The 26,873-nt window shown below is 36.6% G+C and overlaps 1 protein-coding gene and 1 long non-coding RNA gene across 6 annotated transcripts in view; one reads left to right on the top strand and one right to left on the bottom strand.

Moving 5' to 3' along the window:
• Positions 1-26,873, top strand: part of LOC130708595 (uncharacterized) — an 80,270-nt gene that overhangs the window by 24,812 nt on the left and 28,585 nt on the right. Inside the window, exon 3 of one of the 4 annotated variants that reach the window (XR_009008847.1) lies at positions 11,040-11,119. The exons of 2 other annotated variants lie outside the window; for them this stretch is intronic. This is a non-coding gene — a long non-coding RNA (uncharacterized LOC130708595). Of the gene's footprint in view, positions 1-194; positions 1,997-11,039; positions 11,120-26,873 lie in introns of those variants that run through there. One more of the 4 variants, XR_009008846.1, reaches the window with a different exon arrangement.
• Positions 2,072-26,873, bottom strand: part of SKAP2 (src kinase associated phosphoprotein 2) — a 162,066-nt gene continuing 137,264 nt past the window's right edge. The window contains exons 10-13 of one of the 2 annotated variants that reach the window (XM_057550043.1): positions 24,951-25,028; positions 18,879-18,991; positions 4,851-4,952; positions 2,072-4,489 (exon numbers count right to left, since the gene is read on the bottom strand). In XM_057550043.1, coding sequence (XP_057406026.1) covers positions 4,860-4,952; positions 18,879-18,991; positions 24,951-25,028 — 284 coding nt within the window. In that variant the 3' untranslated portion in view covers positions 2,072-4,489; positions 4,851-4,859. The remainder of the gene's footprint in view (positions 4,490-4,850; positions 4,953-18,878; positions 18,992-24,950; positions 25,029-26,873) is intronic. The other variant, XM_007171516.2, reaches the window with a different exon arrangement.

Below are 26,873 nucleotides of genomic sequence, written 5' to 3'. Positions count from 1 at the left end.
TTACAGACCTAAGCTGAGCACTGGTATGACTACAGCTACTTTCTGCACTTATGGTTCCTTTCATCTTGAGACTCAAAGCACTCAAGTTAACATAACCATACAACTTTAAAGAAATAGGAAATGAAAGTTTTAAAAAAGACAAAAATTGAATTATGGTTGGATTTAGCAACAACTGTGAAACTTTCCACTTTCAGATATTTCTGTTTGATCCATCCAAGGCGACAGCTAGAATGCTTCCAAGATCAGAAGGCTTCTCTGTTATTGCCCAGGTGGAACACAGGACAACAGTGATTTGGGATGTACTGGAAGTATAACTAGATCACTTGCCCCGAGCTGCCTGAGTCACCTTTGCCTTTTCTGAAAGAGTGACAACACTGCGCTCAGGAAAGGAAGGGAGGAAACAACTAAAGACTGGCTGCCACATTGAACTTTCCTGTTATTCGCAATCTCACTCAATTCTGTTACCAACAATCCAATCCACTTGCTGATGGTATTATGAGGACGATGAAACTGCTTTTAAAGACTCGGTAAAGTGGACTTTTTTTTTTTTTTTTTGACTGAGAGAACACTGTCAGTCAGAAAGCTGATGAACTAAATGATAAAGGGATTTTCTCTACCAGGTATAGAGAAGTCAAACTCTTTTCTTCCTAAATCTCAGATACTGTAGGATGCCACAGCAGTTCATTAATAAATATTTACTGGATACACACCATATACTCTGAAGTACCATGCTGGCAATAAATCATGTTTCTGATCAAGCAGTGATAGAGCAGATTCTACTAAGGAAAACAAGAAAAAGCCCCTGGAAAATAACATTAATGAAATGTCATTCCATGTTACAAAATTACAAATAAAATAATTCTGTAAGTATTTACCTCATCACAAGCAAGATGTTACACTATTAGAGGTTCTAACAAATATTCCAGAAGAATTCAACTACAAGGCAGTGGATGGTAATGTTGGCGGAAGCTGAGGATGTCCAGAAATTTCTTGTTCCCAATCCAGAGGATCAACGGTTTAAGTTATGCATTTGAGTGTAGGTTAGGTTTGTAGAAAGATACTTTAATAATATACTACTTGTTTCTCTGAATTTCAGAATACTCAGGATTTTACTAACAAACTAGGCCATTTTAACAAATATTTTTATGTTACATATTAATTATATTCCTTCAAGCTCTGAGTAAATCGGTGTTCTCTATGGAATGATCATGTTTTAATCTCCACCATCTCCTTCTTTACCATATGGACTGCTTTTCAATATACTTGAGTTTATTGAACTCAAAAGAAGTAAAAGTGACCTCTATACAGTTTATAATTCCATTCAACAATTGAAATATAGACATTGATTTATCTGAAATGTAGAAGTACTTTGCTTGATTTAAAAATTCTCACAATGCTTTACTCAGTCTCACTGATGAAGTTCAAGATTTTCAACTACATGTATGTTAGGGTAAGTTTTCTTATAGTGGCTGAACTACAAATCTGGATCTCGAATATATAGCTCAGCTCTGGGTTCTGTTTTTAATTATGACCCTGGGGGGTACCAGACTCTACGAAGCGAGTAGCAATAGGTTAGACTGGAGAAATTTTAGGAAAAGTGGAATCATAAGAACTAAGAGTCTTGAGTAGAAACATTTTAGAAACAACTGAATGGAATCTCTACTCTTTGTGAAAGGCTATATTCAACAGTAATAGCAAAAAACCTCCACATACAGAATCTACTTAAAATAATATAAAGTATTCAAAATAATTGCTAGGCTAAACAACATTCTTTTTCATAAAAGAAACTGTCATAGACAACCAAGTGGCAAAAACAGAACGGAGTGAGCTGTGGTTGAGTGTAAATCCTATAGCAATAAAAGTAATTTGTATTATCCTTACTTCTTTGAATAAATTCAGGTGACAGCCCTATTTCATTTCTTCATTCGGTTTGGAGGCCAGATGGCATTAGAATCATTTACTTCACCTTGTTGTGCTTAATTACTACAATAAACACACTATTTTCCAAATTAATCATAACAAAGTAATTTCATTAGTAACACAGCAGGCTGTTGAATTATTAGCATCATAACAGTTTGCAAACAATTAAACTTTATTTGAACCTTAAAAATTTGCAGAGTGGAACATTATTGTAACATCTAATGGCAATAGAGTACAAATTCAGTACAGAGCAAATAATCAAGCAAAACGCTATGTAAAATATGACTTACAATCACCTTTGAAAAAAATTAGCTCTCTGTTCATAGAAAAACAAATAAAAGCTAAGCAAACATAATGAGAACATAGCAATTAGCATATTTTCTAACAAGCCATGTTGTTTAAATTCACATTAATGATTATTATTATGATTTTGAAGAGTGTGTGATATATTGTCAAGGGTGTAAAGAAAACTTTCTCCCTCCTAGTATACAGATGATTTCACCAAATGAATACAAAGTAGTCATGAGTTGAAAGTAATGATTGTTTTTCCTGTCAGACCAATTAAAAATTTTTTGTTTCCTTTCTCATCTCCCACCTATATTCAAGTGAAAAAGAACAAAGGCCAGAAGAGCTCTGGACAAAAGTAACACTTTTTTTCTGTACTGTCACCATTCCAGAGACTATCTGGCATCAGTTGGCAAAGGACTCCCTCTCCTGGATTAACTTTAAAAAGAGGCAATAATCTTCTAAATACTTTACGCTTGGAGTGAGTCTGTGCCTGAGTGGAGGAGGGGTTTCCAAGTAGGTTCCTATGCAATGAAAAGCTGCTGCCATCTACTGGCCCAAGACTAAAATCTTCATTTAGGCCAGAGCACAAAGCCTGTGTCCACAAGGAAGTCTACATTTTCAGTGGAACCCACAACTGCTTTCACTTTTCAATCTCTCAGGCTTTGAAAACCAATTCACTAAATTCATCTCCAGTTGTCTCACTTTTGCCAAGATGATTTCAATCTATTCCAATGGCTCTATATTAGGAAAAGATTAACCAGTGCATAAATTAATTTCTGAAAGCTTTAACTTGACATGGTCTAATCTATATAAACTAGAATTCACCCACAATCCCCCAAATTAATATATATATTTTTTACATGTGAAATCTGATAATCACAGTACAGAGGGGATAATAGTAAAACATAAACTCTGAAATATTGCTTGTAGATAGTTTTTATAAATAATGGAGGTTTTTAAACATTATCAGCTCGTTTGCATGGTTAGAATCTTTATCTTTAAAGCAAAGATCTGAAAAGTTCAACAAAAGTAGTACCTTCTAATCAAGGATTCAATATTAGCAGATTATATTTACTTCAAATAATTATCCAATCAGCAGTATATTTTGATATATATACCATAGTGGTACCTTGTAGACATTTAAAATACCTTTGATTTCAAACATACATGAAAAAGTAATACTATAACTCCACAAACCTTGCTCTGGAGTACAACATACACCTCCAATGTCAGACTAACACTACCCTTCCACTCACCTGTACCTGGGTACATGTTCCCACCAGATTTCTACACCCTCCTCTCTGAGCCTTCCTTCTCTTCTCATTGCTTTCAGAGGTGCAGAGCGGGCTCAAATCTGGACTTGCACTGTTTTGTGGTGGGACTTTAATAGCACAGTAACAATCAGGCAGGGTAAGATTACTCGGTTATGCCTTCTGACTTTGAGAATACATTGAGACTCTTTATGCCATTACATCAGTGGCAGAATGGGACCTCTCACAAAAATTTTGTTTCATTAAATTTAAAGAAAACTACAGTAGAAAATGTTGGCAAGCCCATTATATAACCAGGGTATTTATTATTGGTAATGGGCTTTGCACAAACCATGGTTCTGGTCTTCACGTGTGTTGCAGAGGGTGACAGCATACTCCCATTTGCAATTCAATCGTTTTTCTTTCTTGTGGCTATATTTAACATAAAGTAAATTCACCAATCAGTAAAAATTCTTTCATGAAAACGTTACTATTGTTTGAAAAATAAATACGAAGATAACTCATCTACAAAGTTTCAACAAAGCTACATTCTTTAGATAGCATCTACCAAAAACTTGCATGATACATTCAATTGAAATTTTTATGAAATTATATATTACATTCTAAAAAATAATTGATATCCAGTATTAACAGAAGTTACAACTCTTACTAGAAGTAGCAATGACTATGTGATACATATAAAATAGTGCTGAATTTTTCACACAAATCAAATGAGTAAATCTATGATTATTTGAAAAACAGCAACAGGTATAACTTTACTGTTTGCATCTAATTTACATTAATATCCTTCATTTAATTTCACATCAGAGGAATATTATAATGAATGCATAAAACAACAAAGACAAACGATGCTCAACAAAACAAAGAAAGGTTATGAGCTGTCACTCATGCTTTCACGATGATTCTCAATCCAAAGCATTTGCACACTAGCAGAGGAATCTTCCTTTTCTGCAGGCAGAAAGGGAAAGTTGCATTTTAATTTTTTTCTTCAGGCAAAATGTTGATTTTCCCTGCTTAGAAAAATGTTACATTTTTAGCCAAGGAAAAAAATGAATGTTTACTCAATATTTTGTCAATTCAGCTCCTCAGAAAGGCCATAAAAGTGGTATTTTACTAAAGAGGAGGAGGTTTGGGAAAACAGCTGGTTATTATCAAAGGGATTTTCTCTAAATAATCTATTTCCAAAGTAAATTCTATGAAGTTATTTTTAAAACTAAACTAGATTTTTTTTTTAAAGAAGAAGATGATTTGGGAGCATAATCTTTGTGCTATCAGAAAACTACAAAGACTTTTAAAAAGGCAAAGACTCATAATGCAGAGACCAAGAAAACATATGAGCTATTACAGAATATTGGATTAAAATGTACTTACCCAGGACTCTCAAATATCATACATCTCCATTATGTAGGCTTTCGGCACCAAGCCAATGGCTCCCTTCATTTCTCCTACCCACCAGCCATATCTATTGTATTCCTAATTGAAAACAATATGCAATATTAACCTTCAGACTGGGTGTAAGTACTATGTTGCTTGTATGCAACTTCTTAGAAATGTTATTTCTTTTTATAAAGTTATAAGAGCTTGAGCTGCAAATTGAAACATTTTAATCATTTTTTGATTCTGAACACTTTAAAAATGCTGTTAGGCAAAGATTTAAATTAATGTATAAGACAAAGCCTGTTTATTTCACAGTGTAGAACACAGAAACAGTCACTTAGGATAGAAACCTAGCAAATGAAACTACATAAGGAAGTCTGCTCTCTGGGCCCCTTTCCCTTCTCTCTCTCCCATCTCTCTCTCTTATACACACACACAGAGCCTGGGGGACACCTTTTAATATGCAAACACCAGTGTTAGAGGCTCCGAGGTAATAAGCAGGCTCTTTAGGATACTATCTTTGCCTTCAAGGAGCTTATCATCTAGCAAGGATAGACTTTTTTTTTTTTCACAATAAACTACTTAATTCCTAGTTAAACTCGTATGACCGAAAATGATTTAGAATGTAGAGGTATGCCCCTTCTTAGGAAAATCTAAAAATGAGTATAGACGCTTTAAACAGATAAATTAGAGAATAAGGAAACACTAATAATGCTTCCCCAGTTGGCTTTCCAAAATAATTCACAAAAGGGCTCCTTTTCAAAAGCTTCCCAAAGGCATTTATTGTTCCTCTGATTGATCACAAACTACATTAGGTAAAGGATGAATGGAAGGAATTTAAAGGTGGTATTAGATTCACCCTTACGGGGGAAGATCAATAGGAAATAAAAGTATCTCAAATTATAAAGGCAAAATATTAATCTATCTGTAAAAAAAGACTGATTGATGAGTCACTTTTGCGTTTATTTTGCAGTGTGAGCTAATCCTGTGCCTCCTTTTCTTCCCTTTGCTCCACTGACAGACACACCACTGCTCTAGGCATAGTGAACACTGTACCCCGTCTCATTTGTCTGCCAGATTGCCTAATGTATTTTTATCTCAAATTTATTTATGTTTAGTGAGATACAAACAAAGTAAAATGAATTACAAGTTTCAAGAATAATATCTCCCAAAAGCAATACTCTGAAAAAGCACTGTAGGACCCAAATTTAATTTTTCATATAAGATAAATTTTTAAAATCAATCCCCAAAGTAATTCAATAGGCTATGACTTCCAACATGTGAGGCACAGATAAATGTGCATATGCATATCGAGTTACATGTGGGGAGGGAATGTTAATACCAGTACAGATTTAACATTTGTATTGATGACTAACCATGCTATTGACCATCAGAAAGGAAAATCATACAATTTTTCCATACAAATGTAGCAACATTCCCAGGTGTGTATTGATATGTAGTCTATCAATAGAGAGATTACAAGATTAAAATCTATAAGTACTTTTTCAAACAATGGGATGTATCAGAATTAAGTTTTTCATAAGAATAAGATGGAAGGAAAACAGGGGTGGTGGAGAAAGGCCTGATTCTAATGAGGGCACAGCTCTGGTTTATGAGGCAGTAGACTCAAGATTTTAAAAGTTTCCTGCTAGTGTGAACTTAGTGGACAAAATTCTCTAAGCAACGAAAATAGTCTGATGCCCAGAACTCAGTGAAGATGACTATAATCTATGTAGAATATATTTGTCAGAAGAAAATACCAACTTACTGAAAGCTATGATTAGTAACCATTATATCCTAATAGGTACCTAATAAAACTGCCCTTTTCAATTTTTTAAGGCAATGAATACAATTAGAGCCTAATGCTTAACAAAACAAATGTATTTCACCTTGCAGAGGCCAAAGGCCCACCCACAGTGTAAGATTTCAAAATGGATAGTTAACAAAGTAAGTCTAAGTGTCAAAGCTCTTATCCAATCCCATCTAAGATTTTTTTCAGCTGATTATTTGGAAAGAGTAAAGGAACTAGGCCCCCAAAGGCTAGAAAAACAGAATACATTTAGTGAGAGGGCATATTATGACCCAAACCTGCTTTCAGAGAAGAGCCTCCAATCTGGGTTTCAATGTTTTGTTTTTTTTTTCTTTTTGGGTTTCAATGTTTAGATTCAAGTTACAAACCAGAAAGTTCATATTACTTTATAATATTCTGTTTTGAAATTATAATCTACACTCTAAATTAAGGGCATATTATTGTTCTCAAAAAGCTCATTCACATCCAAATTTAAGAAATTGATTTCCAACAAATCACTTCAACAAAGGACCAATGACATACTTCACACATGAGAGAATTTTGCATGACGGCAACTGAGAAGATTCATTAAACAGAAGGTACAGTAATAAACAGCAGAGGAGTTTATTCAGCTGTAAACAAATCCCTTAAAAGTAACATTCTAGGAAAAAATTAAGTTTTAGGCTAAAATAATCTTAAATGTTTCACTAAATTAATTTAAGATAATTGAAAGGCATATGAAATACACACCTCATAAAAGTACTCTAAAATATAACAGGTTTAAATCAGAAAAGAGTGAAAATTAAAAACCAGAATGTTTATTACTTTACATTTGTAAAGAATTCCATATAGCACTCCTGTGTGGAATTAAGAGGTAAGATAAAACATAGTGAGGTAAAAATCTAGTAGGCAAATTTATGGATTTACACTGCAGCCATTAGAGTATGTCAGCAAGACTGCAAACACAGAAGCTTTTACTTTTATCATTACTATCCTCTGTATGAGCCTCCTGAGCAACATGAATCCCAATTAAACCATTGGCAGCCTATAAATTGGAATGAAGATGCATCTTGGAGTACGGTATTCTGAACTCCAGCCTGAAGATTCAATAGCATACACGCTTTCCTTTGGAGGAAGAAAATCTGCCTTCCTTTGCCTTCCCTGTTTGCCGCCCCCAAACAAATGTGATTATGAATGATATATTACTTACAGTGGAAAAGAATGCAATCCATACAATGTTGTCTCGCTGTCCACATACTAACTGTAGTATTGGTCTAAAAGTCACGGGTGGGTCATTAAAAAAAAAAACAACCCTCACACCTCATCTTGTTAACAAACAAAAAATAAAGAGACAGAAGTCATACCAGGCTGCCATCTAAATCTCTGAAAGGTTAGGAAGCATCATGTCATCTTGATGGCACACGAGATCTCAGGTACAAGAAGGTCTGCCATCTGGTATTCTTCACCCTACTCGGCTCTTAATATCAACTGAAATGCTAACATAGGCAAGTGACTGTACTTCAGGAGGACTGATAAAATAATGAAGAGTCCTTTAATCTACAGGAAACCATTCTAGTCAATTTATAAGAAATATTGCATCCCTTTGTAGGACGTGTAATTATTTTCTATTAATCATGTGCTATAAAGCTACATTATGCAGTTATTCTGTTATCACTAGAAAGAGGCCTGCAGTCAGCTTCTGACAATGTTAGGTAATTACTAACACAAAGCTTCTTTCTCCTCCCGTAGTAATGCTATCAAGATCCAGAGGTGTAGTGATGCTTAGTGTATAAAAATAGTACTCAAAAGAAATTTAATATCTGCAAAATGGATGGCTTCAAGGCAAAATGTAATGTGGCAGTCAAAGAAGCAAGAAAGCTGAACTTGCCCAATAATTTGAGAAAATAATCATAAAGCAGCACTGAACAGTTGTGATCTAACTCCTCTGTTTTCGATTTTTATATCATTAAAATAGTTTTTGTTTTATTTTATAGTTAAAATTTTAGGCCTCAATTAATCATTATTAAGCAATAAATTAAAGTGATTATGTAAAAAGGCAGTAGAAAAAGGACTAGTTTTGATAAAGTGAAACAGAGACTTAATCCAACACAATAGCAAACATATGTCCATGTTTACTTACTAACTAAATCTTCTCTCTCTGCCAGTGTATTATTTTACACTTAAAGAAGATGCCAACATTTACTTAAATCCTTTTCACCACCATGATTCTCATTTCTCAAGTATGTTAATCCACTTTCTACAAACCATATGGTAAAAGAATGCTGCCTTAACAGAAACTTGAAACATTAGTAAGATTTTGTGATGTACCACCCCTTTCAGAAAGTAGTTACCAATCTGTTTGAAAGCAACAGGTGTTAGAAAGGTTAAAAGACTATATTCCTTTCTCCAAACGTATATCTGTGCTTCAAAACATACCAGCCTTGTTCAGAAATAAAGGTAATTTTATTCACAAAATATAAACTACAGGGGCTTCCCTGGTGGCGCGGTGGTTGAGAATCTGCCTGCCAATGCAGGGGACACGGGTTCGAGCCCTGGTCTGGGAAGATCCCACATGCCGCGGAGCAACTAGGCCCGTGAGCCACAATTACTGAGCCTGCGCGTCTGGAGCCTGTGCTCCGCAACAAGAGAGGCTGCGCTAGTGAGAGGCCCGCGCACCGCGATGAAGAGTGGCCCCCACTTGCCGCAACTAGAGAAAGCCCTCGCACAGAAACGAAGACCCAACACAGCCATAGATAGATAAATAAATAAATAAACCCCCCCAAAAAAAGTAAAAAATAAATAAATAAATAAACTACATTGAGTTTCAGAACCAGTGGACTTTACCATTGTTTTCCAACTATTCACTGTGATATTTTCAATTTTTCAAATTGTTCATAAACATTGTAGTAGCATGAAAACCAGATAACTATTTAAAATATGGAAATACTTTCTTCAGGGCTACCTCTTCAATCTCTTCCTTTTTACTATCTCCAATTAGAAACTTTGTAAGAATCGTTTCTTATACATCCATCAATTCAAAAGTTGTCTTAAAATGCACAACAGGTACTTGACAACTTCGTTTTTTTACTATTATTATCTACACTTTAACTGCTTGAATCTTAGTCTCCTAACTCATTCCTTAAATGAGGAAATGGACACTAACAATTTCTAAGATCCTCCCTGATGTTTGAATACCACCATCACGAACCTGCTTTACCACCCTAAGTCTCTTAGCAGCTCATGGAAATCAACCTCACTACTTTATAATTTACTGTGCAAGTGTGACTTTGAGTTACTCTAATTGAAAGAATTACTATTTTTTTCCTCTGTGCACTGCGCACTCCATTTTTAAAGCGAGAGAGACAAAAGACAAGCAAGGAAGGTGATAGTAAGAACTTAATTCCTGTAACAAATTTTAGTTTATATTCCAGAGTCAAGACACATTTAATTCAAACTTCTACCCAGTCAACATTTACAATGGCATAAAGTAAAAACTGATATGCAGACTGATGATTCTTAGATATTGTTAGGCAAAGAAAGATCAAATCATGCTCAGTAGTGGGTGGCTTTGGTACTCAGTGTATTTCACCAACCAATACATGACTGTTAACTGTTCTAGTTCAGACCTTCATCACCTCACCCTGGATTATTGCATCATCCACTCTGCCTCTCTGTACTTCCCGGAAACGGCCTTTGTCAGTTTACTCGGCTGCTCAGGAATGTATACTAGCCCCCCAATGCTTTAACTACAAACTCCTCTCACTGCTCTGGTCCCACAGCCCAACCTTCTGTGCTGCACTCATTCCTGCCTCTGTATGTGGCACTCCTTCCCCAAGAGGTATCTCCCCTCCCTCATCCAAAGCCTATCTAGTAACTAAGACTCGACTCAGGTTACCCAGCTTTCATGAATTTTTCTCTGAATTATCTAATCCATACTTACATCTCCCATTTCAAGCTGAGTATTTATTCCTCTGTGGAGTTTATGTACTTTAGTTTTGTCCGTTCAACTAAAATAAAGTAGAAACTCACTGAGATCATGGCAGTCTTACACTCAAACTGTATGCCCCACACTCCAGGATGTGTAAAAGATGTTCAATAAATATGTACTTCATGATGAAACAAACATACTTTTTCTTCATTTTGGATGATGCACCAGATGACCCTCCTAAATGTTTTCTTAAGAAAGGTAATTTCCAATAGGAATATATTTTCTATGTGTATGTTGGACATACTTGAAGAATTTTAGTGATGACTAAACAAACATTTGTTCTCAAGTATGTTTAGCTTCACAATATGAAGTATGTTGCTCCTACTCATGGCTGGCTGTTGCCCATCACATTTTCCAATGCGCTGTATAGCATACCTTGTCTAAAGAGCCTAAATTCCACTTGCAGAAAGAAAGATACCTGTACCCTGAAGAACTGGGACCAAATAATTCTAGTTCTTCGAAGAAATGGCTTCAGTTGAATTTACTGTAAGTATGGAAGAGGTTAAGACAGAACCCTGCAAAGGCAGAAACAGTGTGGCAGGTCTAGGGGAAAATCTGCTAGTTTTTCAGCTGCTGCTTCTTATTCTTGTGATTATTTTCTCAGAAGACTGAGAGTCTCCAGCTTGTTACTAACTAGGTATGTGACCTTGGGCAATCCCCAAGTTCTTTAGGGGTGATTTTTTTTTTTTTTTTTTACATTTATATCACTCTTTGAGACTCCACAATAATCTAGTTTCGTACTTAACATAAATCAGTAAGTCTAATTATTATACATTTGGACCCTCACAGAATTACCTATATGAAATCTCTTGTTATAGGTACTATAAATATTTTGTTGTTGAGGGTAATATCTGCCACTGTTCTTATTATATAAAGTTGTTGAGGTCAGATAATCAGCGAAGATTCTAGAAATTCACGTGAGTTTTTTTTTTTTTTTAAGTAGCCAGTGCTGGGAAAAGTCAAGCTTCCTCCTTTATGATTAAAAAGAATTATTAGCTCCTTGTCTCTCCCTTTTTCAGTTTGGCTGCCAAGAAGCTCAGGAAGTTCAAGTGCAGAAACTCCATTGTCTTTTAAGGTCTCCAGAGGCAGTCCTTTTTTCCATTAGCCTTTTATTTATTTTTCCCCAATTATGTGGAGCCTCAAGATCTTCTCACCTATAAAGTGAAGAGCTAGCACTAAGGTTCCCCTACCTCTATGATTCTACCATTCTAAATTCCTTTAAGAAGTTCAGGATTATTTCCTTTTTATTTATTTATTTATTTATTTTATTTTTGGCTGTGTTGGGTCTTCCTTACTGCGCACAGGCTTTCTCTGGTTGCTGCGGAGCATGGGTTCTAGGCTCGCGGGCTTCAGTAGTTGCAGCACGCAGGCTCAGTACTTGTGGCTTGCAGGCTCTAGAGCGCAGGCTCAGTAGCTGTGGCACATGGGCTCTAAAGCGCAGGCTCAGTAGCTGTGGCGCACGGGATTAGTTGCTCCACGGCATGTGGGATCTTCCCGGACCGGGGCTCGAACCCGTGTCCCCTGCATTGGCAGGCGGATTCTAACCACTGCGCCACCAGGGAAGTCCCAATTATTTCCTATTTTTAACTATATTTTCATAAACATATATTAAACATCTATCTGCCATAATGTTAGATATTGGGGATTCAAAAATACTTAAGACACAGTGTCTACCTCAAGGAATTGAGAGAGGGAAACAAATAATCCTGGTCATGGCCCACTTAGGTATAGCAAAATGGAAAGAGAAAAGCCTTTAGGGTCAGATCTGCGTTGATTCCAGGAGAAGGTACTTCCTAGCTGGTATCCTCCGGTGATTTACATAATAAGCTTACTGAGCATCAGTTTTCTTACCTGCAAAATTATATTGATAGTACCATATCCTTTGTAGGGTTACCTTAAGAATCAGAGGAATGAAAGCACATTGAGTACCTAGAACAGGATACTGTAGGTATGCAATAAATACTTTTTCATCCCCTCCCTCTGCCTTCCCACTAACTGGTGTAGCAAAATACCAGGGCAACAAAAAAACAGAGCATTTTGGAGTGTACGATAAGGCAACCTGATTATTACGGGCTGTCCCATAAGGAAATCTGATCTTTAAAGGGATAAGAAAGGAGACATCGCAAAAGAGTGAGAATGTGCCACGTATACATTGAGGGAGCTCTTGATTTTGGGGGTGGGGGGGTGGGGGGAGAGCAGAAGGGCATTAAAAAATCATGGATTTTTCAATTTAAGATTTTTTTTTTTACTTACCAACATGGTGCTCTTTTCTTTAAGGTTGTTTTGGTTTGCTCCTGGAAAACCTTTGCTTACTCCATGCAGAATTAAACCGTGTAGGCTCTGCAGCCATAGCAGCTCCTCCACTGCCCCCTCTGTGTAACTTGCCTCTCTGACACTGCCTTCTGGTTTCTCCTTTACTTCTCAAGCCACTGCAGGGGCTCAGCCTGACAGCCTGTCTCCTGCAGGCACCTTCCCCTTTCATCTGTCAACATTTTCCTGGAATGCTCCCTCCATTTTATGTAAGAGAAAATCGGGAAGTACTAGAGCATGGTTTTTGCAAATAGGTAACAAGAGGAGTCCCATGAGTGGAATGAGAACATCTTCTGACGTAGTGCTGTTTCCATACACTGCTTATCACCACCAGGGAGAGGTTATAAGCATAGCAGAGGTCTGCCCACTATGCTTCACCGTGGGCATTTAGCATAGAAACTAAATGCCATCAGACCCAAACAACCGCAGTGACAAGTACAAACACTCCTCCTCCTTCCCAAAAGACTACATGATGTGATAACATTTAGGGAACTAGCTTAGTATCATCAAGGTATGTCCTGTATTGAGGTATCCTGGTTACTCTTCAGCAGGTGGTTTTGCTATATGTGGCACATGGGGTCAGATGGTCACAAAGGAAAAACTAAGAGAGCTAAAAAGGAACTCTTTATTTCCCTCTGCCAGTAGAGCTCAGCAAGACTTTCATTTTGTTTTTCTGATAAGTCTGAAGCCAAAAAAGCCTTAGTAACAGAATCTTTACATTTTCACAATGAGAAGCAAATGATCAGTGACAGTTACATTTCACCAAGCACTGGAAAAAGTCACAGCTACAAAGGGAAGCAATGCTTGAAACTCCAAACAACACACGCTAAAAAAATGCCCTTTTACTGTATATTAGTGAACACTGTCAACCCACATTTCCTGTTTTTGACTTAATAAAAAATGTCTCAAAAAGCTGCAAAGCCCAAGTCACATGTGTCCTAGACTAGATGAAATATTCCAGGATTCTTAACTCTCTTATTTTTCTGTTAATAGCAGACAAGCAGCATGCCTCTTTCCTGCTGAAGCATAGCTCTTCTGTCATTAAGTCTCTAAAAATAATTTATTGCCTTAAAAGTAAGAATAGGAATGTGGTTAGCGATTTACTGGTGAGTATAGATTGAAAGATAAACTAATAGACAATGTAAATCCAGAACAGCAAATAGAATAAAATAGCCAAAGAGCTATGCGGGACTATAATATGCCTGTAGCTATATAACCTGGATCCTGCCATGAAAATTATAAAACTCCATAAACATGGTTCTAGGACAATACTATTAACTATGATATTATGTCCATGTTTAAGGTGGTAATAAAATTGAAATGCAAACCAGTAAAAGAATTTAGCATGATTTTAAACAACCTGATTCCTAAAAAATAAATTAATTAATTAAAATAAAAGATTTGCAATCTCAAATATGAACTTCCCCCATCAAATAAATCTGAAAGTAGGCCTTGTGTTTCAGAATAACTTCACTAACAAGGCAGCTGTCATACAAATCACATATTCCTGGAGACTTCCCTGGTGGCACAGTGGTTAAGAATCCGCCTGCCAATGCTGGGGACTCGGGTTCAAGCCCTGGTCCGGGAAGATCCCACATGCCACGGAGCAACTAAGCCCGTGCACCACAACTACTGAGGCTGTGCGCCTAGAGCCCGTGCTCCGCCACAAGAGAAGCCACCGCAGTGAAAAGCCCGCGCACCACAAGGAAGAGTAGCCCCTGCTCTCCACAACTAGAGAAAGTCCCTGTGTGGCAACGAAGACCCAATGCAGCCAAAAGTAAATTAAAAAAAAAAAAAAAAAAAGTAATTGTACCTTGCTTAAAAAAAAAAAAAAATCACATATTTCACTTTCATCCATCCCTATAAATATATTCCCCTATAAATATCTTCCATCTTTGGGTGGGGAGGGGGGGAATTTCTAAATCTCCACTGAACTATTGAAGTATATAAAATGTTTTAACACATAAAAAAACAGCAGCAATGTTATATGAAAAGACCTGTAAGCAAAAAGTTACAGGCTTGCATTTTTAGGCAAGTAGTATTTAGATTTATTATTAGTAAGGTTCAAAGGTTAAAACTAAGAAAATGCCAGACACTTTGAAGGAGGGGCTAGCTCAGCCAGGGGTCACATGGCAGCTGCTTATTGGAAAATGTTAAAAAAGGGAAGGGGAAGGGCAGGGTATCTGCCTTCTCTTCCTTCTTTATTGTAACATTTTATTTTCACTAAAAAAAAGAAAAAAAAAGAAAAAAGTAAAAAAGAAAAGCTAAGATTTGTATAACTCAAAAGAGGCTTAAAATAAATAAATCACCCCCAGGCAGACTGAGCACAGCTGACACCCCATCAAGGCTTCCTTGCAAAAATAGAAAAAAAAGACTGAATTTTAAAATCAAACTATATTTCTACAGTGAATTTTAATACAGAGAGCCTAATCATCAAACTAGCTAAATCTTTTTGTCATTATATTTACAAAATTAAAATATTCTTTATTATAGTACATGCCATTTTATTTCTTGATTTATCTAAAGGTTTATTTATATTGAAAAGAATGTATCTTCTTAAACTATCTTGTGTTGCCGTTTTTTAAAAGATTATTTTCAGAACTAACAAGCTTCTAGAAGGTAAGTCAAATCAATAATTAAATACTGCAAACTATAGATCAGTTAATTATAAAAAGCAAGTTGTGTTTCTTTGAAATCTTTTAAATGGCATTTTTTATTAGAAAAGTTGTGGCACTAATTTTTTTTTACTAAGTACACATTTTTTATGTCTCTATAAATACTGTTAGACTCCTTAAAATGCATTTTTCCTTAAGTATACAATTTTTACATTTAATTCAGAATGATGAAAAGAATTTTCATGATTAATGCTTATACTTCATTGACATGAGATAGGAAAGTAATAACCCATAGCTAAATTTAAAGTTGGATTTATGACATCATTTTGATTGTGCACATTAGCTGCAATTACCTGCACCACTCATTCTGAGCCACTAGATGGTGTAAAAAATAAATTTAAACAGTAAATTTTCATTCCATCACCATGAAATCTAAATATAACTCTGAGAAAGATTAAACAAATTTCTAGGCATATAACAATGTTAGTGATTTCTATATTTATTGCACTTAAAAAAAAACAATCAATACATAGCATCAGCTCTACCTTGATCTAGAAACAAGTCCTTTTGAGCAATTCTTTGCTCTCTTCTTCTAAGGGCCTTGAGTTCTGAATTTATAATGATACTCAGCATTCAAACTGCTGTCATCATTCACATATTACATAAATTTATGATATTAACTTACGGTCTATGTTTGCCAAAATTTTTATAAAAACTGGAAGACCAAGCAAATGTAAAATTAGAGAATCACCAGAGGTTCCTATCTGAACTCACCCAAAGCCAAGTGGGGAAGTAAGAGTCTTCACAAATATATCCTGAACCCCAAAGCAACCTGACAACAGATAGCCAAGATGCTCATCAACGGCCCAGAATTTGTCCAAATTCCATCAAGAGAAAACTAACTGTCCTTCTTTCACCCTCACTAAGATCAACCTGGTTGATTCTACTAGGTCCGCAGCTGGGTAAATATGGGTATTTACTCATCCAGCCAATGGTGATAATGTGCTAACAAAGCCTTGTCTCTTCTTTCAAAAACCAAAATGAGCTCCAGATAAAATGCCCATCTCTAGAAGGCCTCTCATGAAATGCTGCCGGTGGAAATTTAAACCTTGTGAAAGGTTGATAAAGGAAGCATTTTCGGGCAGCCCATACCCAAATAACAGCCTTTAGAAATTTTAGATAGGAGTATATTCTTCCTATGAGGTGGACTTCCACCCTCAGCTCTATGACAGGCTTCACATATAAAATTACAATCATCACAAAACAGGTTTGGGAGAAAAGGAATGACTTCCCCCAGAATCCTAGAAATATGATACACACCTATGATTGTACTTTCAATTTCATATTCACAGAAAATGATTTTCTGAGGCAATGGCAGAAATTAGACAAGCCTATGGGAACGCTGCTTGCGCCACAGCCTATCCCAGAGGCTGGTACTCTGAGGCTTTCAGCAACAAAGACAACTTGAAAAAAACAAAAACAAAAACAAAAACTTGATTCATAAAGAAGGCTTCAAGAACAAACCCACATGGGCTTTGTAAGTTTCATATTTTACCATACAAACATATTGGCTACATGCCATTTATCCCTATAGTCTGAAGTTCCAAGTGGAAGCTAATCAACCTTTTAATTTTATATGCAATTTTACACACAATTTAATTTTATGCAGCTAAATTGGTGAAAGAAACTGTGAGCTAAGTAAATTTGAGGAATGATTCCAAGAAAGTTTCTCTTCGAGAACTGAAACTAATCAGTTTGCTTTCTATATTAAGTAACTGACTCAAAAAGCTGTCATTTTAACACAGGACTATTGAATGCTCTGTAACAGGCTTAATCCAAGAGTTGTGATATGGCTATCTATAGCTTCCAAGAACTGAAAGCATCTTTCTAAAAAAAAAAAAATACACTAGCGAGCAGAGGACTGAGAGAAATAAGGGACAAGTCTTATTTGGGCACCTCAACCAGCAATGATTACAGTTGGCTGTATTTACTTATTTTTTTCCTCCAATAATCTACAGGGGCTTATATCTCTTTTTTTTTTTTTTTTTGGATTCCTGGTGCCTAGAATGGGCCCTTGCACATTTTAGGCACTTTACGACAGTTACAAATTAAATATAAGTAAGGAAAGAAGGGGGAGGGGGGAAGAAGAGAGGGAAAAAGGAAGGAAGATAGATACAGGCATAAGAAAAAAATAGAGCAGAAAGCTCTGATCTGGGAGTCAAAACACCTTGTTAAGTACTGGCTCTGGCACTTTCTTGACCCAAATTCCCTTATCTGTAAAACCAAGGATAGATAGATGAGCCCTAAGATCTCTCACTCAAATGTTCTATGATTCTCTGTATATGATTTTATGCACCAGTCAACTAGTGTTTAAATTCAATAAGTGACATTATTTCCAAATTCTCTTCTGTATCTAATAAGTCACATTACCTTTCTGAATAAGTCATAATCTTTCCAAAATATTTTTCTAATCAACAAAGCACATTAAACTCCTAGACTTATGATTTATGTAACATTTCTTTACTTATATTTAAATAGTCTCCATATAGCATTTGTTTCTAATGTGGCCTCATGAAGTAGACTGAGGGAGATATTTTTTAACCCCCATATTACAGTAGGCAAAGTTAAAATATGAAAGTTAAAGGAGCTCATGCATGTCATTAAAAGTATAATCAATTAAGAATCTTGACTTTTAGATCTAAGGCCAGAAGCATTTTGAATAATCCAGTATCTTAAGAGGCAGAAACAATGATTTTGTATATATAAGGATGAGTTCATAGCAATATACTTTGCTATTATGTTTACAAATACAATTATGTTAAACTTAAAAAAAATTACCTAAACCTGTCTGAATAGAAAAGTATTGCTTTTAAATTGTCGGAACACCCAATGTATTTACATAAAGATGAAAAACTTGTTCTATAAACACAGTGTTACCAGTAGTGAATGGCAGACAAAATCAGAATAAGCACACAGAAGAATAAAAAGGAAGAGGAAAGAAAAACATAATAAATAACCTAATACCTTACAATGTTAACTTTCACATAAGTATATTGTTTCTGGAGAAGGCAGTGTGTGGATGTGAGCCAAAGGCTGAAGTGATAGGTAAACACACTGTTAAGTTGAATCCTGTTATCTGATTGTGTTTAAAATTTGATTATATTTCACTTGACAAAATAATTATTGTGAACTCCCAATTGTTAACAAGGACCTAGAAGAATTCCAATTGGCATTTTTCCCCTAGTGTTGTAGATCCAAATGCATAAAAATCCAGCTTTGTATTCATGCTTTACAGTTGTCATTTTGGGGTATCTGCTTACCTTGCTAAGAATGTAAATCACATCACCACGTTTAAATGACAATTCATCAGAAAGAGCTCCTGTGCAGTCCCACAAACCCTGGTAAAAATTAGCATAATCGGTGCTTTTATCTCCTAGGAAGAAGAAAGAGAAAACAAGAGTTAGAGCTTTCATGTAATGGGCCCTCACTTAAAAATGAACAAATAGCAATTAAAGGGCCACTCCAAACCACCAAAACAGTCTAAAAAAATTCTGTCCTCATTCAAAGAACACTTAAAACATCCACACAAGAATCCTACTTCTCCTTCTCATCTAATTAAGGACCACTTTCAAAAAGATCTAATTTTGAATGTCCTTCCTTTCCTGTCTCCTTTTCTTGTTTTTACCTAAAACTTGTAATTGCAACATGTTTCTTCAAACCAGCACCTAAGTTACTTCCCACTTATTTTCTATAACAAACCTAAGCCCACTTGCAACATCTTTTGAAGATGAGTCAGCCTCCCTGTATAATGAGCAATATCCATGAGATGTGATAAACACGCTGTGAAATAAGCACCGTACAGAATTTAGGACACATCATAAAAATAATAATAATAAAGAAGCTAAGGTACAAATATAACCAAACGAGGTAACAAAAAAACTTTTTGAAATTTAAACTTAAAAAAAAAAATGCCTCAATGGCATATATATATATATATATATATATATATATATATATATATATATATATTGGGTTTTTTTTGATACGGACCATTTTTAAAGTCTTTATTGAATTTGTTACAATATTGCTTCTGCTTTTTTTATGTTTTGTTTTTCTGGCCACGAGGCATGTGGGATCTTAGCTCCCCCCGGACCAGGGACCGAACCTGCAACCCCTGCATTGTAAGGCGAAGTCTTAACCCCTGGACCGCCAGGGAAGTCCCTAAATTTAAACTTTTTCAAAACATAAAGCTAGTTAAAGGAAGAGAATAAAATGAAAGTAATCTAAAGGATAATTCCAGCTCTTATCTTTAGGGACTTTTGTACCCAAAGCCTCTCAAAGTTATTTCTAAAATATTTTAGCAACTTGAAAATGCCAGTGCTAAAGCTGCATTTTCCAAGATTTCTGTCAGCGCTAGTTTCGGACATTAGGCTCTGAATAAACATGCAACATACACTGGAGTTATCAGCTCATCCTTCTAACAGCATAAGCACAATGGATGTGATGTGTTCAAACTGCCATACAGACCATTAACTGATTGATTATTTAGCGCTCTCTGCTCTATAATACCACAATAAACTGGGTAATAAATGCTTTGTCACTTATACAACGTGGGTCGCCTGAAACACAGCACAGAGTTAAATACACTGGCTGCTTTTGTTACACTGAGAACTGTTTCCTGTTTTTAATTTCATGATAATTGAGTTTTGATGAGTTAATGCAAAAAGAATGCAAGCAATATCAATAAGATGTCCCTGTATTCACCAACCAGGCAGAACATACACGTGCTGACAACTTCCATCATCGGAATGTCATCTTTGAATTCTGAGGGGATAACTGTGGAGACACACGCTGGATGAGGGTTGTCATCTTAGTTTTGTTATATGGCTCTCAAACAGCAGGCTCCTTGGCAATTCCAACACAACCGGTCACATTAGCGTGTCAGGAGGGCGTTCATCTTATTACACATAGTTTGTGATTTATCCAAAGTGTTAGGTTTATTAGAAATTTAATAAATTCTCTTTAGTATCTGAAACATTTTTTTAAAGCCAAAAAGAAAATCTGAATAATATGGAGTCTGACTATTTCAAAAGTAAGACGCGACTTTTCTATTATACTTTTAAGAAAATAAACAAGGGCAATCCTCCTATTAAAGTTTTTCCGCTTGTTTTCTAAGAACTCAAAGAAAGAAGGGGGACGGGGGAAAGGAGGGATAGAAGGAGGGAGGGAGACAGAGAGAAAGACACCTTATTGACTTTTCTGCTGTAGCATTTGAACACTCATCACAGAAGCTAGCAGGGATGTACCCAAGCCTGGGAATCCAACCAAGAACTAACAATGCTTGTGGCCACCCTTCATTACATTTTTCCCCTCAAAGCATATATTATGGAAATTCTATGAATGGACACTAGAGGGCACTCTGGCTGGACAGATTTCTCCAAACACTGTCAAATTTTTTAAGAAAAAAATTACTTAATAATAAAGTGACTGATTTCCTTTAAAAACCACTTATTTAGACAAATAGGGATTTAGAAGTTGAAACATTCTAGTCAGATGAAATCAACTGCTAACTGGGTCAAATGTTGTGCCCCATGCAGTCCGTCAGTGTCAGTTTAAAAGTCAAGGAATTAGAGCAAAGAGAGGATGACATCATTTCACACGCAAGGCCCTCCCCCATAGTCACTGGCCAGGAGGTAAAAGGATCTAAATAGCTGGTTTCCCCAGTCGAGGCTCCTGTGTGTTCCCCATGCTGCTCAGCCTTAGGCTTGATCCGAAAAGGCTGAAGAAAGAAAACCTGGGTTAAAAACTAGAGAAGTTTTGGCTTAGCTGGAGCGTCCCAGTGGGTTCTGCAGCTGTTCAGCCTGCTGCCTGCTCTTTCCTTTTTCAGATTCTCTCACAATAGTTTTTCATTCAGTAGATTTTCAAACGCAGGGGAGAGGGAAGAAGGAAGAGAAGAGTATATGGTGATTTCTAACACATAATCCTTACCACTTTGGGGGTCTCTCCTCCCCTCGATGCGCTTAGTGAAACTCCCATTAACACTAATGGGAGTTACAGGAGCACAGGAGGGGAAGAGAGACCCCCACCGTGTGCAAGATGCATCTCTCCCTAGATGTGCATCATGGGCATTTCATTAAATCTCACTGCTGTAAAAAGGCAACAGAGCTAGCGATCTGGCAGTCCTGGGAACAAGATGCATTTTCTACTGTGCTTTCTGCAATCTCGATGATGATGTTACCCAAAGACCAACCTCATTCCTGTGTCCCATATGTGAGCCCTGTTAAAGAACAGTAAGTTGTTTACGTCACATGGCTACCTGTACACACAAATTGACTATTCTATTTCCGCATGCAATATTATGATGTAGAACAGCGGTCCCCAACCTTTTTGGCACCAGGGACCGGTTTCATGGAGGACAATTTTTCCACGGACGGGGGGTGGTGGAGCGTGGAGGGGGGGGGGGGTATCGTGGGAATGGTTTAGGCGGTAATGTGAGTGATGGGGAGCGGCACATGAAGCTTGGCTCGCTCGCCCACCGCTCAACTCCTGCTGTGCGGCCCGTTTCTTAACAAGCTGCGGACCGGTACCCGTCCGTGCCCGGGGGTTAGAGGCCCCTGATGTAGAAGAATCACAGCGGGGGAGAAAACCTGGCAGTCTATGTTTATTAGCCTTAGTCTCCTTCGGAAAGTAATGTCAAAATTCTTAAAATGAATTCCAGACATAAAAATTAAGAATTATCTTGTTCCTCAGAGAGCAGCAAGCTCCTCTGGTTTACTTTTCTAAATTTTAAGTGTGTCTAAACATACACAAAAAAATATGCATCGATATCCTTGGAAGCACTGTGGGTTCACAAAAGTTAACACTGTTCACTTATATGCTGAAAAAATAATCCCTGTGAGATGTGTTTTTTAAAAACAACAACAAAAAAAATGGGATGGAACATAATGTCATAAACCACCAATAAGCTTACATTCTGAATACAAATTAAATCGGTTTAGTTGTCTTTATTGTATGAATTAATTTTCCTATTCTATCCACATCATGATCCATGTTTTCAAAATTATCAAAAAAAAATCGTATCATTATGTTTCTTGTCCTAAGAAGCATATATGGTTAAAAAAGAAGGCAAAGAAAGAAAGAAAATAACATTCTAAATTAGCTGGCTTGTGAAAGATTTAAACAATGTATTTGCTCTTTTAAGTTAAACATGCAAAAACAGATCACTGAGCAAGAATAACAGAATTGTTATGAAAGTACAAGCTAAACATTGGAGATATTTACTTTTGCAAAAATGAAAAGATTTTTAAAACACGATGACAATGGGTAAAACACAATAATAAGACAATGGAGAATCTCTCCTTGGGTAGTGTTATAGGTGTAAAAACTATTTTAGAAAGTTAAGCATATTGTATAATGTTCAAAAAAATCAAATGGACTCTTTATTTTTTATATGTAAAAATATATGCAAGCTACATAAGCTTAAACATGAAATAACTTGTAAGAAATACATGCTCAATTTTGTTTTTGCTTACATATTTTACATTAGAGTAGTCTGAAAAAAGAATTTTTTTTTTAGTAACATCAGTCAATGTGAAAAATATAACATTCTTGAGTAAGGTTAGAAGTTCACATCATGTGATGCTCAGCAAGATAGTAATACCCTTGTCAACTCACTGCCCTGCACAGCAAACAAACTTCTAATGTTACATCTTTGACAGCCTGCGGAGAGCAAAGGTCACTGCTATGCAAAAGCATTAAAACTGTTGCTTGAAAAGAATTTCATGTCACTAAAGATAAGGATTATTGCAGTGCTTTATAGCAATTGCATGAAAAGGTAGATCTCCTTATTGCATTCCTTTGAGGAAAAACTGATTTGTTCTTCCTTCCCTCAAAGGCAAAAATTTGGGAGACAGTTACTTTAAAAGGGCTTTTGAAAAACACAATTATTTTAAGCCAAAACACTCATATTTGTGGAAAGAAGATTTGTATGTGTCCACCTTCGATACCTGCACAGAAATTTAAAAAAAAAGAAAACGACATGCTTTTGGCAGAAGCTTTATGATAATAACAAAACGTATGTACTTAAAACTGCCAGTGAACGTCGTCCTCAAGGCTTTGCTCAGCCTTGGTGTTTATAGTCGCATCTAATGACTTGTTCCTCACTTCCCTTCTGAAAAAAGCAAACCCAAACCTTTTGCAGCAACCTGCTCCTGCTTTCCTGTCCGGGTCCGGAAATCAGGCCTCTGTTTCCTTTCTACATGCCACAGTAGGAAGGACTTGGGAAGGCTACTTCCTGACCTGACAGCTTGAAAGAGTGATGTATGGACATATCAGAGAGGGGAGGTGACCCCCAACTATAGCTCTTTGCAGGACATGGGATGATATGGCAGACCTTGCCCCAGCTGACATGTGGCTATGAAGAGGTGTAAAGTCCTGATAAGAAGGCAGTCCTTCTCTTCTTTCTGTGTAAAATAATTGCTGGTTTATCAAAACTAACCTCATGCTTGCACTACAGATACGGTTTATCTCCTGCTATTTGGAAATAACAAGAAGCAAGAAAAGTTGCCTTTATCATGTGATTCCGTACATAGCACGTGCAATTATTTTTCCAGTCTTAGTCATAATTAGTACCTGAGGCCACATGCCAAGTGGAAAGGGATAAGGGGGATATCCTTCCTAGCCTTCCAGGCCACCACTGTCCTTTTCCCATTTTTAAGCTGCTGTCACTGGACTCTGGCATTTCTTACCCAATTCATTTGCTTTCTGTGTTAATCATATGCAATGAAGATATGCATGGCCAACATTTAAACAGGCTGCAGATCAATTAGCGGTCTTAAGTTTATCTGATTTTTATCAAAGAAGACAGAGCTGTGGGTCGATTGTCAGAGCCTGTGTCAAGTTGACCTTTTCAGAGATGTCTACATTGCCAGTCCCCTGGGCAACTTGTTGTCCCCTGTTAGTCTCTGAATGGCAGAAGTCTGTTCTGCTCAAGCACAAAGTATACACAGATGTCTATATTACATTCTTATAGGTTTGACAGCAACTGCATGTTGTATCTATAAACTGTCCTTTAGCAGTGACACTTCCTCAATGATGATAAGCTAATTTATGCAACTAAATCTCCTTTGCGCAGAAATGAAAGCTAATTGAGTCGTTACAAAGTAATTCAGAAAGGAATACCTTGTATAAATTGGCTTACTTTATAAATCCTTCTCAAGTGGTTTTCATGCATCCTAAATGGGTCTAAGAAGCTTATCAGCCATAAGAGGTCCAGACCCAAGGAGCCAACCTTGGGGAGCTGAGGACACATCCTTAGAGCAGTAAGAAAGTGACGAAAAGGAAAGCGAACAAAACCAAAATAAGCTTTCCCAGAAAGCTGCACAACTCATTACCTGTGGTGTGGTGAACACTGTCCTGACTCATCTTCCTTTGCCCCTCCACTTTCACCGGAGCTCCATCCTCTTCATCTTCTGTAAATAAACAACATAAATGGGACACTGAAGGCTTTCCTCAGGGAGAAAGACACAGTACTCACCCCATCTTAAGAGCAAAACTAAAAGTGTGTAACACATAAATATTCCTTTTCAAAGAATGAAACCACTCAACATTCACATCCCCTTTTCAATAATCTAAAGCTGAACAAAGAAACCTCTAGCTATTTCCAAATAGCAACCTGACCAGTTGGCTTGATAAAATTTAAGGTATGTACTAACGTTTCACATATTTTGTTTTAAATATTCACAGAAACTCATCTGGAACAATCTTAAATCCAGAAAAGCCCTAAAAATGCAGTAAGATGACACCCGGCATTATACGGATTGACCACATTATACTGTGGCATGAGTACCACAGATAAAATCATGGTCCCTAAAACAACAGCAGAGCAAAGAGAAAATGTGTGATATAAAATACAGTTAACCTAGAAGTCATTTACTGAGCATCAGATACTTCATGTTTTCTCAATTGATCATCACAGGAAGATACGAGAAGCATCCTCACCCTTCAAGGTAATTCCCCCCAAATTATACTGAGGAACTACTATGTGTCATACACTACAGCAGATGTTAAGATTTCATAGGTAAACCATTTTAAATCCTCATTTTACAGAGAAATAAACTGATACTCAAAAAGGTAAAGAAACTTCCAATGTTTGCTATTCAAACTTAGGTTTATGATTACAAAATCCATGTTCTTTATCCTGCATATATTCATATATATCTTCATATTATTTCTACACTCTCCCATCACACTCCTTTCCCAAGTTATAGGAAGAAAAATAATGAGATTAAATAAGAAGGGTTTTTAAACAGAGTCAATAGGCTAGTTAATCCTTTTACATCAAAGAAATACTTACTACATGACCACTTGCCCCACCTAAGGATTAAAATACAATTTAGAAATATTTAAGGCAGGACATATGAACAAAATGGCATGTCAAGGAAAAACTGGGATCAAAAAGAATTGTAATTCCAAGAAAATCAAAAACTTTAAAGAAAAATATGCAAAAAATACAAATACAGTCATTATGACTATTAAATAATTCAACTCATGAATCTTCATTGAGCATTAACTACCTGTAAGAGAGAGAGGTTCTACCAGAAAGGCAAGGGTAGTAGGAAGCTTCTGCCTTTAGGAAGTTACAGCCTAGAGTGGACAGAAGACAGAACCTAAAGGAAAGTGGGATAAGGGGCATAAAACCTGACCTGTGAGGTACAAGGTACAGAAGGAGTGCAGAGGAGAAACCACCCAACTGGGGAAATACCATAAAGGCTCTGAGGGATGGAGAGAATCTGAGTAAGGAGAAATGGGAAGGAGGAAATTTCCAGACAAGGAAAGGCATGAACAAAAGAACAAGGCATGAGCATATTCATTTTGGCTAAAGAATGTGGTTCTCTTGGGACTTCCCTGGCGGTCCAGTGGTTAAAACTTCGCCTTCCAATGCAGGGGGTGCTGGTTCGATCCCTGGTCAGAGAGCTAAGATCCCACATGCCTCACAGCCAAAAAACCAAAACATAAAAAAAAAAACCAGAAGCAATATTGTAATGAATTTAATAAAGACTTTAAAAATGGTCCACATCAGAAAAAAAAAATAAAGGCGGGGGCTGTTCTTGTAGAAGAAGAGCAGGATGGGAGATAATGTTAGTCATTTGGGCAAACTGTTGAAGAGCCGTGAACATCCTGCTATGGACTTCAGACTTTTACATGTTTGGTGAGGAATAAGAGTCCCCCCAAATTTCTGAGGCGAGAAAGGGCAGGACTGAAACTGCTTGAGGAACGGCTATCAGATCCCATTGTCCCAGACAGCCTAGAGGAGG

Source organism: Balaenoptera acutorostrata, chromosome 7 (assembly GCF_949987535.1).
Source record: "Balaenoptera acutorostrata chromosome 7, mBalAcu1.1, whole genome shotgun sequence".
Lineage (NCBI taxonomy): Eukaryota > Metazoa > Chordata > Mammalia > Artiodactyla > Balaenopteridae > Balaenoptera > Balaenoptera acutorostrata.
The sequence above is the reverse complement of the archived record's forward strand: the minus strand, read 5'-3'. Positions and strand labels throughout refer to the sequence as shown.